We start from the raw sequence: 19,351 nt of genomic DNA, 5'->3' as shown, positions 1-19,351 counted from the left end.
AAAGTAGAAACTAAGGGAAACATTTAAATATGAAAAACAAACAGGTATATGAGGGAGTCACAGGATGCAGGGAGAAAAAGGAATAGGTTTTTATAGGTCCGAAGTTTATGTTTTATCAAGATCAACTGAAGGAAGAAGACTTTGGGGATTAGAAAAATGGTCCTGGAGGAGGGATTATACTTCTGCTGGTCCCAGAGGGCAGACTAGGAACAGTGTGGGCTCAGTGTAAAGGAATATCTCCTAAAGATTAGCACTACTGAAAGGAGAATGAACTCCCTCCAAAGGTAGTAGGTTTCTCTTTCTTATGTGTCTGTAAGCAAAGGCTGGATGACTATTCATGGGGGATATTGTAGGAGGAGATTCTTATTCCGCTCTGACTGGACCAGAGAACCAACTATTCTAAGACTAATATCCTATAAAATCTGTCAATTTGATCAAATAAATAAGTTAAAACAATAGCAAAAGGCCTTAACTAAGCACACTTTAAAATGTCAGTGTATTTTATTCTGCATAACAAGTGATAAATCTAAATCTGCTACATGGAAAGCTTGATATAGATTGAGAATATAAATAAATGCCTGCCCCTTCCCAAAGGTCAAGATGTATTTGTAGATTATAGATCCATAATAAGCCTTTTCAGGTATAAATGGGATTAAATGGCCATTGTGGTTCCTTCTGACTCTCAGAATTTTATTATTTCTAGGAAACTAGGATGTTTAAACCTACAAACCCCTATCAAAGCTAGGACCCTGGACTGAAGGGATCTGACCTAGCATGACCCAATTGTCTGTTTAAAATCAATCCCATTAAATCACTTTGCATCATGAAAATACTATATGAAAAACCAACTCCACTACATTTTTCACCTTTCAACCAATAGAACTAGTTGTGTAGACAAAGCCTCAGTGGACAAAATTGATTAGATGTTTGAGGCTAGACTCAAAATACAATAAAAAATATTTGTAACACTGCAATGGGGGGAAAATAAGTTGGGAAAAATTGAATATTTACTTGAGTTTTTATCTGGTAAACGGTCTATCTTCCACACGATTGCCCTATAGGCACTCTCATATTTTGCTGTTCCCAGTGTGACCTGGATGACAGGTTCTGATTCTGGTTCATGTAAAGATCCAAGGCACGTCCGGCGGTTCATTTTGGCCTTCAGGGACTTCTGTCTCTGGAGATTCATGGTCCAAAGCGCTTTGATCCACTGGGCAGGGACTGGAAAATGTATCATTATATTGTCACAGAATCTCAAAGGACTAGAACGGGTTGGGGTCAGAGCAGATGAGGCCATGTTGAGAAAAGCCTGAAGTTCAATATACGCACCCTGAACAACCACAGCAGACTTGACTGAAAATGGAAGGTCCTCCCCATCATACAATGTCTTAAAACGCATCAGCTCAAATCTACAAGCGTCCAAGGGCGAAAACTTAATGATCCTCAACTGCTCAAATTCTTGTGCTTTCACACACTTGTGAAAATGGTATTCAAGAATTTCAATTCCTTTTTTTTCTGGATCTCTCTCAAAATACCGTTCATCTTTTTTCTGTAGCTCAACGTCGTTTAAGGCTAAAAAACATTCTGCATTTCCATTCACAAAGCAAAGGCAGTAAATGTGAGTAACTACAGCACTTTCAACTAGCCTTCCTTCTTTAGTGACCTTTCCCCAGAAATTGTCCACAATTTCCAGGGAAATTTCTTGTTCTTCATAATTTCTTTTTTGTTTAGAAAAAGGAGGGAGTTTCATCAGTTCCTCATCTACCACTGTCAAAAATTCAAGGAAATCATGGTAGTCTGTGGTCCCCAACTTTAACATCTGTTCTACTTCTGGCTCGTGGACTATTTCTGTCTTAGAATGGTATTTCCTTTTTTCTGTATATGTCACATGTTCAATCTTCACAGTGTGGATTTTCCCTGACATGCTAAAGTTCTCGACTTTGGGTTCAGAGAGTCGGCAGTATGGGTCCAGCTGAAGCTCCTTAAATGGTTTCTCTAACCCTTTCTCATAGTACATTTGCAAAATGCCCCCAGGCAAGACTTTCAGGAATATGGGACCCCATTGCCTAGAAGACATCATATTTTTCTTCTCAGGGATTCTAAGCATGAAGGGCCACCCAACTTTCTGCTGACTTCTGAATAAAGCATGGGGGACAAAGGAAGGACTGTTGTCTCCAGTGTACAGACACTGCATTGACAGGCTTCCAATTGAGTCTATAGCATCATCCGTAGCTTGTAGGTTTTCTAGTCTTTCACAGACATAGCTGAATGAACACTGATTGAGACTTTTCTGTTCAGGAGGAGCTACCCTTCTGCTAGACCTCTGATCTTTCCCCTCAGGATCAAAAGCAAAAGGAGAGATGCTATTTAAAGACTCTTCTTTCCAAAATGGACTTGAAAATGCACAATCATCTTGAAAATACCGAAACTGTGGGAAGTCTCGTTGACCTAAGATTTCAGGTTGGTGAGGATGAGGGTTCCTTTCATCCCCACGGTCAGTTTTGCCATCTGGAAGCTTACACAAATGATCACTGGGTGAGGATGAATGGGCAGGATAGTTGGGTTTAGAAGGGAATAATGAAGATTCTGCCTCTGGTGTTGGAAGTGGGCTGTTGGAAGGCCATTCAGGAATAGGATAAAGTGCATGAATCCCACCTGGTTTGGGAATACAAGGAAAACCAGGATAGTCTTTGGTTGGTGTGGAAAGGGGAGAGTTACTCGGAGGCCCTGGGCTTAGATAGAAATCCACAATGGGAGAAGAAAGAGGGGTACCACTGGTAGAGGAAGATCCATAGGATTCCTTGAGGCCAGGGAGATTCAGCTTAAGTCCATTTGGTTTACAGATGCTATTATTTTCCAATGGAAAATTCTTGGATTTTTGAGGAGACTGAGAAAGTGGCTCATCATCAAATGTGACCCAGTTGGCTGGGTTTGCAGAATACATCCTGGAGGATCAAGCAAAGCACTTCTGGGTATACCAACAGGCATGAAGTATCTGTTAAAAGAAAAAGAATTAATAGATTTACATCCAAATAGAAAATGTATCCAGATTTACATGCTATCTGCTTTCATGCAGCATTTTTTGATTCAATTTAATTTCACAATGCTTTATCATTCTATTCTGTGGGAATCATAAGTACACGGACCTAGTAGCTGCATCACAAAGTGCAATCCCTGTCTTGGGGCACTTGCAATGTAACTGTTCGTCTAATGAAAACCGAAATAAGTCAAGGCTTAGTTGTTTTGTTTTTCATTAAGAATAGCATAATTGTCAATAATAGGTAAATTATTGTGGCACAGCAATAATCCTGGGTCCTTTACAGATGTGCCAGTGGGAAGCCAGCTGAGATCAGTTCTGACAAATTAAAATGGCTTCAAGTATGGATCCAGGGACTGACTATGCCTGTACTTCAAGAAAGAGCCTTCACCAGCAATTTGGCTACCAAATGATGAATTATTTGGCTATGGTGATCCATGAATTAGATCAAAATACAAAGATGACCCTTAGTTCTATGTGGTCCTTTTATAGCACCTAAAAATACTAAGTTAACTGTTGGTATTCTGAATGTAAGATCTCTGTCAGTCAATAAACATTTATTAAACAGATAGGATGTGCCATGAACTATGACAAGCACTAGGAATATAAATAGTGGAAATAGGTTATATAAATAATATATAATATATATAAAGAAAGTCCCCGCCCTCAAGAAACTTCCAATCGAATAGGGGAGACAACAGGCAAATAAATATATACAAACAAGCTATTTACAGGATAAAAAGGAAATAATTAAAAGAGAAAAGGCATTAGAATTAAGAGAGGTTAGAAAAGACATCCTACAGAAGATGGGATTTAACTATCATGCAATGACTGATGAGCCAAAATATTATTGGAGGAATTTATTTGTTGTCATACATTTTCATCATAAACAAAGCAGTTAAAGAACAACAGAGGGATAGCTCACTATTCTTCCTTGGACTCACAAATAAAGCAATCTCTAGTGTTAGTTTCATTGTATATTCAAGGTGAACAAGAAACATCATTTCATGGAATACTTGATCTCACCTAGTAGTGTTTAAGATAAGAGCAAGCAAGAGGCCCACCAGAAGAAAGTTAAAATTTTTGTACTAATATCTGTTGCAGAAAGGAAGGAGAAAGACCAAGTTAACATATGAGGAATAACCTTAATGCTCAGAGAACTAAAACAATTGTGCTCAGGAGAATGGTGAAAAATATCCTAAATTTCCTAGGATTAGGGAAGAAACAACGGGTTTCTAGATTTCACAGAGATCACATGCCTACACATTTTGAATATTTTCTTCAAGAGAGTCAGAAAATAACAAGAACTCAACAAAAAATGAAATTGACTATATCTTAACAAAAACAGGAAATGACTAAGGATATTTTCAGAATAAGTTCTCTGTGTGCAATAAGATCATCAGATGGTTAGAAATCAAATTAGAAAATAGAAGAAATAGGAGACAATATAAGCAACTGTAACGCCAATCCAATTTATTTAAACAAATTAGGAAATGGATGGAAGTAGTTATCATGTCTAAAGGAAGTCTAATCAATGTAAAACAAAGACCTCACCCCACAAAAAAGGCTCCAAAATGGTTCAATCAGCAAATATTTGATTTTCCTGCCAAGCAGATAGACATGACAGCCAAGAATAACATCAATTTAAAGTATAAGCTCATTTATAAAACTTTGCAGAGGAAGATAACAGAATATTATGAACAATATTATCTCATAAAACAACAAAAGGTAGTGAAGAGGAAAAATAAGCCTGTAGAAAACATGGCATAAGACCCAACTAAATAAGATTAACCCAGTAGTATTTGAAGATAAAATTGGAATGAGGGCAACAAAAATGCAAAATGGAACAGATTTATCATGGATACCATAATGATCATTTCTTATCATTGTTGATTATGATTAGAAACCATCATATTTGGTCTCTAACTCCCTCAGCACCTATGGTATTATATAGAAGACAGAAAAAAAAAAAAAAGAAGACAGCAGAAATAAGTCAAGAAAATTAAATTAGGAATGGTAGCTAGAACCTGACCAAATAGAGACCAAAAAATTGTGCTAAAAGCACAATTTTTTTTAATTTTTTTTATTTTATTTAATAGCCTTTTATTTACAGGATATATACATGGGTAACTTTACAGCATTAACAATTGCCAAACCTCTTGTTCCAATTTTTCACCTCTTATCCCCCCCACCCCCTCCCCTAGATGGCAGGATGACCAGTAGATGTTAAATATATTAAAATATAAATTAGATACACAATAAGTATACATGACCAAAACGTTATTTTGCTGTAGAAAAAGAATCAGACTCTGAAATATTATACAATTAGCTTGTGAAGGAAATCAAAAATGCAGGTGTGCATAAATATAGGGATTGGGAATTCAATGTAATGGTTAAAAGCACAATTTTAAAGGTATTCAAAACAAGTTTCAAAATATCTTAAAAGAAAAAATTCCAAAAGAATGAGAAAGAATCGTTGATAGCACTAATATTTTTAAGTGACGAGGAAGACATCATGACTCTAGGTTACCTTTTAAGAAAATATAATAGGTTCTGAGATTTATTTTCTCTGTATCTTTGTGTGGGTGATGCATTTTGTCCAGATTGTAAAATGAGGATAAACAACTAATAGAACTCATCCAGCCATATGGGCATTTTAGACAGTCAGTGTAAATGGACAATGAGTTGTGCCCAAAATTAAATAGAAGAAGTAGAACGGGAAGAATTGCTTCTAGGAAACTGCAAACTTCCTTTAATTACCCCAGATTTCTTGAAAAAGATTTAATTTTTAAACACCAATATTCTCCTAGTTTTATATGACCATAAATTATGGAATACTGTACTCAAAAAGAATTGATACCATGTATAAGCATGACTTAGAAGGCAATGGAAAAATACATGATGACTATGAGCAGACTGTAATATATCAATAAAAAAATATGAAGAACCAGAGAAAAAAGATTCAATAAAGAAATGGGGAGAGAGAGAGAGAGAGAGAGAGAGAGAGAGAGAGAGAGAGAGAGAGAGAGAGAAGGAGAGAGAGAGAGAGAGTGTTGGTAATATGGAGAGAACAAGTTTCTACCAGTTAATAGCCCGTGGACTACACTGGTAAGTTTACAGTAAGTGTCAAAAATAAGGAGGATCCACAATGTATTAGGACTCCCTTTGATGAATTTATGAGAGGACAGAGAATAGAGCAGGCAGGAATGGATTTGAATCTGTATCAATGAAAGGAACATTTACATTTATGTAATCATATCCATTTGAGCATTTGAAAGAAAGAGTGTATCTCCCTCTTCCCCATAGAATGTAAGCTCCTTGAGGGCAAGATCTGTTTTATTTTAATCACTGTATCATGTGTGCTTTGTAATTAGTTAAGTTCTTAAGAAATGCTTGTTGAATTGAACTAAAACTAAGAAACTAAAGTCAGTTTTTTAAAAGGTTAATATTCTTCCAGTAATGTTTTATAACTGTGAACTATGGAATACCAGACCTTATAAATAGCACATGATCCAAAGGGCAAAAGAGAAAATTCATGATGGGTATAAACATACTCCAGCTCATTATGAGTTATGATTCCTGTGCAAAAAGTATAATAAAAGATATCAAGAAAATGTGTGACTAGAAAAGATGAGTCTGTAATATGGAGAGAGAAATAATAGATGGGCATCTCAGATATAGTTGTATTATCTATGAAATATTAAAAAACCTAGAAGATTTCCAGCATCCAGATTAGATTGTTATGCTCATTTTAACACATTTCCAAAGGGGTGAATCTTAGTCTTGGGGTCACTATCTATAAATAGGAATCAGAGCTTGAACTGCCAGATCAGGTGCAAATTGTTTGGAAATTGAGACTCTCAGAGATCCCTTGCTAACACTTACTTCTAGAGGTCCTTTGGAGCCTTGAGTGCAAGAAGAGGAAGAGTGAGATGGTGGAGTTTATAATAAGATCCATATCTCTAAGACTAAGTGGTCATTCAGAGGTTGAACACAAAAAGGGTCTTCCTTCCTCCTTTGTGTAACAGTGGCTAGTGCCCCATTAAGCCACATATGTATAAAAGAAGCCTATGTCATGTGCCTCTGATGCTGGTGACCTTAGGGAGGAAGGTAGATCCCTTTTGTGTGTTAAAGACCCCAGGTCTATGGCTCACCACCTTCAACGTGGCTCCAAGGAGCTCAGAATTACCAGGCTGAAAAAACTACAGGGAGAGGAAGATGATGAAGGGAGAGATGGTTGGTGTGATGGTATAAAAGGGTCTCTCCAAGATTAAGCAACTTAGTTTAAAAGTGATATGAAAGTAAAAAGCCCAATCTCCCTCCTTTCCTGCCAAAAAACCCTGTTGAAAGCTTTGAGGACCAAACAGTACTGTTTAGATGCTTCCCACTCTTTTGACCCCATCTGGGAGTTTCCTTGGCAAAGATACTAGAGGGGTTTTCCATTTCCTTCTGCAGCCTATTTTACAGGTAGGGCAAATAGGGTTAAGTGACTTGTCCAGAGTCACACAGCTACTAAGTGTCTGAGGTGAAATCTGAACTGCCATCTTCCTGATTCCAGGCTCTTTACTCTGTACACTAAGCCAAACAATGGGGCAATCAATGGATTTGTGGGGAATAATTGATTTTCAATGTATACCTACATTTCTTTTTTTTTTTTAAATAAAAACATCTAACTTTAGAAATGTTGTTTGTCTTGGAACCACATTTATGTCATACCACAGTATGGAGGTGCAGTGAAAAGAACACCAAAGTGGACACCAGGAGACCACTATAATGTGGCTCTGGACAAGCCGCTTCTCCTTGAAGGAGCTCGGTTTCTTCATCTGAGAAATAATAAATTTATGCTGGAGATGACTTTTCAGATCCCTTCTAGCTTCAATGATTCTAAGATACTTTGCATTCAATGAGAAAAAGAAAAATCACAAAGGTAAAATTTCTGTAATCACCAGGTACTTTTTTAATTGAGTTTTAAACAAAGTGTCCAGAAGCCAGAGATTCAGACAAGACAAGAGATTCAGATTTCACATGAGTCTGGAAAAAAAAAAAATCTCACAAAATCCCAACCCTCCCTCAATTAATGAAGATTCAACAAATGCAATTGCTTAAGCTTTGGAAAGAATCGAGGTCTCTAATTGCAGAGGGGGCACACACAGTACATATTGTGTTTGTATCCTGGCACATTCCTGTGGGCACAGAAGCCCACAACAGAGGAGCTGCCGAGGTCAAAGCTCCCCCGGGAAAATGCATTTCAGTGTCACTGCCCATTAGTCTGGAGGTATCATAAAGTCCTCTTCTCTCCCAACTCAAAGAGCAATTTGGCTCATTAGGAGGCTGTCAGAGAAGCTTATCGGCAGGAACTAGGCAACCGTATTCTTCCCCCTTTCAAAAGAGTTCAGCCAAAATATCTCCTCTGTTGGAGTGAGAGATCATGAAAATATTTACTTTGGTAGGGTTTGTTTTTTAAAAAAAGAGACTCTCAGCTTCATTCTCTTTAGAAAACATACTGGTCTATCCAATATTTGCCTCTTTTCTTGTTAATGTGACTAGAATTTGAATGTATAATGTTTGTTTCTTGAGAACTCCATCCATTTCTCTAAGATGTAGTATGAAATGAGATTGATTTCTTAAAACTAGCCTTGAATACCTATCTGTCTCACTATGGTCACCAAAGAGTAAGAGCTCTGATCTTTCTAGATAAAGTGGATGTCATCATGTTTTCTTCTCATTAGTAAAGTCATATGCCCTCTGGGCACCCGACAAATGTAAACCTAACTGAACTGAATTTCAAGCAAAGGAATTCATTAGAAGTTCCAAAAGGAAAAAAGCAAGATTTTGTCTCTGTTACATGAAAGAACAGAATTAAACATTTCTTTAGTTCAAATCCAGTTCTCATTGAATGGTTTCAAGCCTGACAATGGTAAAAGAAGCTTTCAAAAGGGAGTGCTTTGTTGAGCTGGTTAAAACTAATTCTCTTGTCCTTTTCATCCTGCTTCCTCTCATTCCTTTCTGCTTTACTCACTTCCTCTACCTTTCCTTCCAGCACCATTCCCCCTTTCAATGCTCTCTCCTCCGTTTTCCCAGCTCCATCCCCTAAAATGACCTCATCTTTCTAGCACAGTCTCAAAGGCCCTCACTCAGTCTTGTTTGCCCAGGATCAACAACCAAGCCAAAATTTCACAAATACTTCCTTTTTTTCCCCCTTCCATGACTCCCAGGAGAGAAGACAAAAGTCACCTTTTTGGAGGGGAATGGAGAGTACCTATCAGAAGAATAAAGGGCCTAAAACAGGAAATGATAATTGGGTGTGGATTTGAAGCTCCACTAGTAATCAAGAAATTCAAATCTAGCTCATTCCAGCAAGAGCTTCTCTCTGATGACAGCTTTTTTCCCCCTTCTTCCTTCCAAATTATTTTGGATTTAAACCTGTATCCCACCAAGCCCTTAGGCTAAAGAAATGGGCCTTTATCCAAATCAAACCTATACATTTATCATATACACTTTCACAAATTATGCTACACTAGCCAAAAATGCTTGGATCTCTCCTTAAGAACTGGATGTAATTCCATCCACCATATATAGCTAGATCCTTTCAGAAGTCATTTGCCTTTTTAAAGCTTCTCCTTCTGTTTTCTTTTCTCTTTCTTCCTTCCTTTCTTTTTTTGGTAATTTTAATATTTATTGACATCCCTTTTTATATTACTTTTATTTCCAAATAGGCCCTTCCCACCATCCCTACCCAACAAGTCATCCCTTGTAACAAAACTTTCTCTTTTGGGAGGAAAGAAAAACAGTTCAGAAAATTAACCAACAGAACAACCCTGGCTGATAATGTATGCAATGTCAGAAGTACATTTTTAAATTATTAGAAGCAGAAACTGAGATTAGACTTAAAAGTTTAGTAACACAGGGAATTTCTGAATGAGCAAACTCCTTCCTACAAGTTCAGGTTGGCCTCTTTTCTGCAACCAGGGAGAATTACCTAGAACAATGAGTGATTAAGTAACTTGCCCCAGTCACATAACCAGTATATGTCACAGATAGGACTTCCAGTCTCCAAGGTTATTTTCCCTCCCTATGCCCCTCTGAATGAGTTTTAATTATTAATAATAATCATCTCACAAGTCAAGTGATAACTATAGATAATTCTGAAAACATCTGGAACCACAGTAGAGATGACCCAGGACAAAATTCCAACAGGAAAATAAGTCACCAAAAGGTCTTTCTTCTATGATCAAAGTTCAAAAAGGAGAGTTTTGGTAGCAATCTAGCTGAAATAGTAGAGATCTCCAAGGGCAGATTAGCTTGCATTGGGAATTAATTATGTACTATTAACTTCTTGATTTTTGACAAAGATGCACTGGCTCCGGCAGACAGGTTTTATGACCCACCGGAAGGTCAGTGTCCAGTGCAAGCAGCTCCACTATCTTTAGATAATTGCCAGGTGATGTGGAGAGACCCAGAAAGTGGTGAATAGAAGGGACCATTAGGCTAACTGCTTGGGGGAGAGGGTTTGCTTGTATTTCTACAGGTGGAGAAGGAATCAGATGGGTGCCTACGAGCCGTATTCGCCTTGTCCATTGCAGAGAGATAGAGCAGACCCTTGAAACAAAGGAGAAGACCCAAGAAATATCAGGTGGTTCTGTTGCTGATTGTGCTCACCCTTGAAAGAGCATGGCAGTTATGGCGTTTGACTCATGGACATCGAAAATTGTTGGACTTCAAAACCCTCAGGAATCTTTGGATTCTCTGAGACATGATAAGATTGTTGTAGGACTTGAAAATCCTCAGGAATCACTGGATTCTCTGAGAAATGATAAAACTGTTACAGGACTTCAAAATCTGCTGGAATCATTGGATTCCCTAACACATAAAAAGACTTTTTCAGGACTTCAAAAACTTGGGGGGAATCACTGGATTCCCTGACACGTGAAGCAATGGACAATAATAGATTGGTTTTGGACTATCTCTTGGCTGCTGAAGAAGGTGTATGTGTGACTGTTGTTTACATACCCTCCTTCTAGGACTTCTGGCAATCTTTTCCAACACCATGTTGATTTATATTGTTTGCTATTCCGCTATTTGCGTGTACAATTCATGTTTGTTACACCACATCGAGCCTGCACTGCCTGAGGGAAGGGTCATCCCTAATAGCCTCTGCGTTATTGCTATGTGCTTATGTAATACCTCCCATGCTGATGGGTTGGTGCATAATAAGACCCTTCAGCCCAGAAACCTGCTAGCAATCCCCAACGTCCCTTTGGTGTTTTTCATCTCCCTTCCTGAGATGTCAGGGAGGGCGTGTTCATCTCCTTTTTAGTACTTTCACCTCCCTTCCTGAGAAGTCAGGGGGGGTCCGTGATCATCTCCTTTTCGGTGCTTTCACTTCCTTTCCTGAGAAGTCAAGAAGGGTGTGATCATCTCCCCTTGGGGGCTCTGACCTCCCTGAGGAGTCAGGGATGGCATGACCACCTGTGTTCTAAAACAAAAGAAAGCGGGAGATGTAATGGGCTGAAGCTCGAGTTGATGCACTGAGGTCCCAAGCATGTGAGGCTAAATAGTAATTGGACCATACTCTATTAATATATATGCTTGGAGAAAGAATGGCCCCGCCCACTCTTTGTACAAGTCCTGATGTGTTATATAGGAAATGATGATTTTGGTGGGTGGAGGCAGAAGGGCAGGAAGAAAGGCTGGGAGAGACTGCTGGCTGGCGTCTTGTAGCAGCTGCACACATTGCTATCGTGATCCCCCTTCACCTCCGATCCTTCTTCACCTCCACAAAGAATAAAGATTGAAGATTTTCCCCTAACCTGAATTCCTAACTCCGGCTGATTTTAAATTCGTGGTCATCACAATTATGGACATAATAACAATTCTTTTCACTTTCTCCATCAAGAAAATATTTCTACTACCTTCCCTAGTTTAGAGAACCATCATATTTGAGCATTTGGAGGACTTAAACATTCATCTAATCCTCTCATTTGACAGATGAGAAAACTGCTCAAGACCACACAGGTAGTCAATGGCAGAGCCAGAACCACAAAATCATAAAATGTGAGAACTGGAAGCCGCTTTAGTCTAATCATATCATTTTACAGATTATGAGAGCTTAGGTGACTGTGTCCAAGTTTAATGGCAAAATAATGGCAAAACTGGGATTTAGGAGGCCTCCTAATTCCAGCCCTACAATTTCTTTTATTTTGCCATGCATCCCTCCAAGAGGCAAAGAGCCAGGAGTCAGTCTATTTTTTAGAATGCAATCCCTTTCTCAGATCTCAAAATAAGAAGGAATGCTACTTTGGCATTTAAAAATAAAATGTTTACAATAACAAAGTCAAGAAAAATCACAATATTTTCTCAATAAATGCCAAAAAATCATTTGACAAAATACAACATCCATTCCTATTAAAAACATTAAAGAACAGAGAAATAAGTGAAGCTTTCCTTAAAGTGACAAGTAGTATTAATCTAAAACCATCAGCAAGCATTATCTGTAATGCGGATAAGCTAAAAACCTTCTCAATAAGATCAGAGGTGAAGCAGGGATGCCCATTATTACCACTGTTATTTAATATTGTACAATTAATGCTAGCCATAACAATGAGAAAAGAAAAATAAATTGAAGCAATTAGAATGGGCAAAATTATCACTCTTTGCAGATGATATGATGGTATAAAGAATCCTAGAGAATCAATTAAAAAACCACCTGAAATAACTAACAACTTTAACAAAACTGCAGGATATCAGATAAACCTACATAAATCATCAGTATTTCTATATATTACCAATAAAGCCCAGCGGAAAGAGATAGAAAGAGAAATTGCATTTGAAATAACTAGAGATGATATAAAATTCTTGGGAGTTTGCCTACCAGGATAAGCCCAGGAACTATTATGAATACTGCAGAATATTTTTCACACAAAATCAGATCTCAATAACTGGGAAATAACAATTGTTCATTGGTAGCCTGAACCAAAATAATAAAAATGACAATTCTATCTAAACTAATTTACTTATTCGGTGTCATACCAAGCTACAAAAAAAAATTTTAAAAGCAAGAAAAAAAATAACTAACTTCATCTGAAAGAACAAAAGGTCAAGAATATAAAAGGAATTATGGAAAAAATGTGGAGGAAGGTGGCTTAGCCATGCCAAATTTCAAGCTATATTATAAACATCATGACAATTTAATACTGGCTATGAAATAAAGTGGTGGATCAATGGAATAGTTTAGTTACACAAGAAATAGTAGTAAATGACCATAATATTCTAGCATTTGATAAACCCAAAAATACTAGCTTTGGGAACAAGAACTCATTATTTGGCAGAAACTACTGGGGAAAATGAAAAACAGCTTAGCAGAAACTAGGTACAGATCTCAAACCATATACCCAGATTGGGTCAAAATGAGTTACATAAAGGGTGATACCATAAAAAAATAAGGGGAGCACAAAATAGTTTGTCTTATCTATGGACAAGAGAAAAAATTACAACCAAACAAGAGATAGAAAGTATTAAAAATGTAAAATGGATCATTTTGATTATATTAAGTTAAAAAAGTTTTGCACAAATAAAACCAAAGCAGTCAAAATTATAAGGAAAGTAGAAAACTGGGGGAAATATTTTTACAGAAGTATCTCTGATAAAGGCCTCATTTTTCCAATGTATAGAAAATTGAGTCAAATTTATAAAAATACAAATCATTCCCCAATTGATAAGTGATCAAAGGATATAAACAAGAAGTTTTCAAAGAAATTAAATGTCCTAAATTACTACTGATTAAAGAAACACAATTTTAAAAACTATAAGGTAGCAATTCACATCTATCAATTTGGCTGATATGGCAGAAAAGGAAAATGATAAATGTTGGAGAGAGAAAACTGGAACACTAGTGCACTTAGGGTAGCTAAGATAAAGCACCAGTCCTACAGTCAGAGTCACTCATGTTTCTGAGTTCAACTCTGGCCTCAGACACTTACTAGCTGTGTTGTTTAAGTGAGCAACTCACTTAAAATCCCATTTGCTCCAGTTTCTTCATCTATAAAATGTGCTGAAAAAGGGAATGCCAAACGCACTTTGCCAAGAAAACCCCAATAGGATCATAATCAGACACGACTGAAAAAAAAAAAAAGTCAGACACAATTCACTGTTGGTAGAATTGTGAACTTGTCCAACCTTTCTGCAGAGATATTTGGAACTATGCTCAAAGGGTGATAAAACTCTGGACATTCTGACTCAGCAATACTGCTTCTACGTTTATAGATTTTTTTTAAAAAAGGGAAAAAGGACAAATTTGTTTAAAAATATTTATAGTAGCAATTTTTGTGCTGACAAAGAATTGAAAATTGAAGGGATGCCCATCAATTAGCTGAACAAGATGTGGTATATGATTGTGATGAAATACTGTTGTGCTATAAGAAATGACAAGCAGGATGCCTTCAGAAAAATCTGGAGAGACTTACATGAACTGATTCAAAGTGAACAGAAATAGAAGAAAACTGTTCACAATAAAAGCAATATTTTACAATGATAAATTATGAATGACTTAGCTATTCTCAGCAAAACAATGATCTATGACAATTCCAAAGGACTCATGATGAAAAATGCTATCCACCTCTAAAAAAGAACTAATGAAGTCTGAATGTGGATCAAAGTATACTATTTTTCACTTTTTTGTGGGGATTTTCTTTTGGTCTGTGTTTTCTTTCACATGACTAATATGGCGGAAATGTTTAAAAAACCTCATTCATAAAAATGTCAAATCACTACTGCTTAAAGAAATGCAAATTAAGACAACTCTGAGATACCACTTCATACCTTTCAGATTGGCTAAGATGACTAGAAAAGAGAATAATAAATTTTGGAGAAGATGTGTGAAAACTGGGATACTAATACATTGTTGGTAGAGTTGTAAAATGATCCAACCATTCTGGAGAACAATTTGAAACTATGCCCAAAGGGCTATCAAACTGTGCATACTTTTTTTTTTTTAAACTGTCTTCAATCATTGTATTACTGGGAATAGCCAACTCATTCACAGTTGATTATTGCACAATATTGCTCTTACTGTATACAATTTTTTTCCCCTAGTTCTGCTTACTTCATTTTGCATCAATTCATGACTTTCTAGGCTTCTCTGAACCATTCTGTTCATCATTTCTTATAGCACAATAATATTCCATCACAATCATTTACAACTTGTTCAGTCATTCCCCAATTGATGGGTATTCCCTCAATTTCCAATCCCTTGCCCCTACAAAAAGAGCTGTTATAAAAAATTTCTTGGTATAAATAGGTCCTTTTCCCTTTGACTGCATACCCTTTGATCCAGCAGTGTGGGTTTGTATCCCAAAGAGATCATAAAAAAAGGGGATATGACCCATATGTACAAAAATGTTTGTAGAAGCCCTTTTGTAGTGGCAAGGAACTGGAAATCAAGTGAATGACTATTAATGGGGAAATGGATAAATAAGATACAGTATATGACTGTATGAGGTGATGCAAGGCAGTTCCAACAGACACAATGGAAAGTGTCATTTACATCCAGAGAAACTAGGGAGACTGAATGTAAGTCAAAGCATAGTATTTTCACCTTGTTATTGTTGTTGTTTGTTTGTTTGTTTTTTCTTGTGCTTTTTCCCTTTTTGTCTGATTTTTCTTGCACAGCATGATGAATATCAAAATATGTTTAGAAGAACTGAATTTTTTTCATCTATATCAGATTGCTTGCTATCTTGAGGAAAGGGAATAAAGAAAGAGCGAGAAAAATTTGGAATACAAGGTTTTGCAAAGATAAATCTATCTTTGCATGTATTTGAAAAAACAAAACACTATTTTTTAAAAAACCCATTCACAAAGGCAAGCCCTAAAAAACCATGAAAACTATCTATCTGCTTTTCTTGCCACATATGCTCCATGGATATTAATCTGTGGGAAAGAGAAACTCTGGACCTGTTGCCTCGGACAATATTCCCGTAGCACAGATTTGAGTAGTTTCCCTACTCAGGGAACTGTTGTCATAACCTTAGGTAGCTCTTCACATTCCCTCCCTCTTCTTCACAATTAATATGGCAATATTTAGGCTGAAAAATTCTTTAGAAGACAAATATAACTCTGCAATAAACATATTCTGGCAGCACTCCCCTCTTCCAGTGACAGCCTCCATTCAATGACTTATTTCTAAAATATTTTATGAATTGAAAAAAAAATACCCCCCCCACATTTTCACATCTGTTATATTTCCCAGTTTCCCATTTATTGTTGTTTTGTTTTTTATCAAGCATTAAGGCAAAAGCGGGGATATGAAGTTCTACCTTTCCTTGCAGATGTTTTTTTTTTTTTTTTCAAAAGCAGATCAGATATTTATTTGGCCATTCCAAATGTACGTACCTCAGGTCACTTACAGCTAATTTGCTTTACTGCCCCTTCAGAGTAAGTCTGTGGTTCCTTCTCTTGTCAGCACAATGGGATCTTTGGCTTAGGAGTGGCCCTGCCAGGTACCTAGTACCTGCTAATGCTGAAGTTGTATTCAAAAACAAGAGGAACTATTAAAATGCTTATATCAGTAGTTTTCTGGTTATCAGCCCCCAACTAGACTGGAACACTAATTTTTTCCTCAACAGGTTTCATGCAGGCCCTAAAAATTTTGATCCCAAGATAGACCTTTGGTGGGCAATCAGTCTAAAAGTTTGAATGCTGAATTTAGTCCATTCTGTCTGTGACTTTTTTTTCCTGTAACAAAGTTGCATGATTCAGTGAAATAATGTCTTAATGATGAATAAGGAATTAACATATCCTTTCTTTGCCAGACTATCAAATGACTATGTTGCAATCAGGTTGGAGTTGTATTTGCATAAACTAAAATAGCTGATGTAACATTGACTACTATTCCCTTAAATGCCTCAGGAAGCAAGACATGTAACTTGGGGGCCTTCCACCATGGAAGAAAAAAATATTAAAAATAAAATGACAGCAATCTATTATGCACTTATCTATCTATCTATATATCTTACCTATGTAGTGGGAGAAAGACAAACAAGGACAGAAATAGAAAGACAGAAAAACAGAGAGACGCAATATTCAGTATTAAGAAATTTATATTATTTCTTAGTTCCCTAAATACTTCCATGCAAACACTAAAAAAAAAAAAAAAAAAAAAAACTTGAGAATACAAATCTAAATGATGGTTAAAGGTCTACAAAACTAACTTTCCATCTTAAGTCCTAAGAAAACACAGATCTTATGTCATATGTTATTAGCACATATGTTCTGCAACCCATAATATTTAATCACAAACACGTGCAGTATTTAGCTCAGATATGTGACAGGAAATACCATTTGTACAATATTAAATGACAAAACATCCCTTAGCCCACTTTCCTTCAAACTAAAAGCTTAAAACTCAAATCCCCAGACCCACAGCGTTTGTTTTCTTTTAATTCTACCCAGTATCCCCCATTAACTCTCACTTTTCCAGGCTTAACTCAGGTTCTTGCTATTGTTCTCAGCATATTTTGCTTTTGATTTATTTCCTGAATTCAGAATGCCAAGTGGACAGATGGCAAGTCGACCCAGAATGTCTCTGGGACACATGTCCTCGGGTGGCCCGCAGAGAGGGATTAGGGCCAGAATGGCATTCCATCTCCAGGGCGTCATCCTCATGGCTGACAGGCAGTTCCTTGAGGCCCTGAAGTGGGATCTATACAGATATAAGAAAAAGACAATAACCAGGAAAAAAGGTAACTAAGTGAGGTTGTCAGAGATAGAGTAAAATACTAATAACTCCCTGAGGGAAGCAGAGAAGGGCACAGGTCATGGGTAATCCCATCTTGCTCTGTCTGGTCAAAAATCCAAGTAATGTCAAACTTCCAAGGCTACATAGGGGACATTTTCCCTATAACTCTGTCCATGGCCTCCGCGATCTTTGCTGAATCCCTCTTGGGGTTAGTCCATGGCCTTCTGCCTCATGGTGCCTTTTTCCCCACCCCTCCCCATGCCTCACGGTGGTTTTCTCCTTTTTTATAGATAACTGCCTTTTCTAGAGTGTTAAATCCCTTTTAGGACTGAGCTAGCCAGTCCATGGTATATTCCCACCCCTTTCCTTGCTAACTATATGCTCTCCCAAATCTATTTCATATTTACCACTCCTGGTGTCTATTATTATATATCTTCATTTTATCTGTAATGTCTTCTTATAAATAAACCTACTTTTTGCCAAAGAGAATGGCCATTGTGAATTCTTCACGCGATCAAACCCCAACATTCAGTGGCAGCTACTCTCCCCAATTCCAACATTGGGTGCCTTCATCAATCTCATGGTTCACTGCCATACCCCAAAACTTCCAGTTTCATTATTTTCATTTGGGACATTCATAGGGTGTATCTGACAGAATGGTATCATGAGTGTATTAGATTGGAAACCAGGAGAGATTTGAATCCTCTATTACCTGATTTGAATCCTCTATTAAATCCTCTATTACCTTTAGGATCAACTATAATCTACTCTTTGGGGCATTTAAAGCTCTTCACAGCCTGACCCTACAGAACCTTTCTAACTTCATTACAAATCATTGCAACTCCATATTCTCCACAATGCAGCTACACTAGCCTTCTTGCATACCTGGAATATACATCTTAGTATTTCCTCTTGAATCCCTGGATTCATTCAAGACTTAGCCCAAAGAGCCATCTCCAGAGCATAAGGACATAATGTCTATATTCCTACTATCTACAACTTCTTACCAACTTTAGCACTTACCACTTTGCTATGCTTAGACATATGCAAACTGTCTCCACCATTAGAGAATAAAACTCCTTGAGGAGGCAATCTCAATAAACTTTGGTTAGACAATGCCATCTGTATCAAGAACAAAAACTATGGAGATTAAATGTAAATCAACACATGCTATGTTCACTTCTTTTTTCCGTTTTTTTTTTCCCTCTTTTGTGTTTTTTCTCTTTTGTTCTGATTTTTCTCTTCCAACACGATTCATAAAGCAATGTGTAATTTTTAAAAAATAAATTAATTTAATTTTTAAAAACTCTTTGAAGTTAGGAATTGTTTTGCTTTTATCAATTTAACCCCAAATCTAGAACAATTCCTGGCACAGTATCATGGTACATAGTAGGCCCTTAATAATTGCTTGTTAAGTTAGAATTAGAATCTGACACTGTGTAACATCTCTAAGTCTCAGCTTCGTTATTTGTAAAATGGATCCAATACTATATAGTATATCCATCTTAAATGATTTTTTTTGTATGGGCCAAATGAGATCACGTATGCAAGTATGCTTTGTGATTGTTACATATAAAGGT

The 19,351-nt window shown here is 36.9% G+C and overlaps 1 protein-coding gene across 1 annotated transcript in view; it reads right to left on the bottom strand.

Moving 5' to 3' along the window:
- The window catches only part of STON1 (stonin 1), a 62,610-nt gene that overhangs the window by 18,015 nt on the left and 25,244 nt on the right, over window positions 1-19,351 (bottom strand). Inside the window, exon 2 of the mRNA XM_031950456.1 lies at window positions 1,012-2,995. Coding sequence (XP_031806316.1) covers window positions 1,012-2,944 — 1,933 coding nt within the window. The 5' untranslated portion in view covers window positions 2,945-2,995. The remainder of the gene's footprint in view (window positions 1-1,011; window positions 2,996-19,351) is intronic.

The sequence above is a fragment of the Sarcophilus harrisii genome, chromosome 2, assembly GCF_902635505.1.
Source record: "Sarcophilus harrisii chromosome 2, mSarHar1.11, whole genome shotgun sequence".
Classification (NCBI taxonomy): domain Eukaryota; kingdom Metazoa; phylum Chordata; class Mammalia; order Dasyuromorphia; family Dasyuridae; genus Sarcophilus; species Sarcophilus harrisii.
Note: the sequence above shows the minus strand (reverse complement) of the source record. Positions and strands in the feature narration are given on the sequence as shown.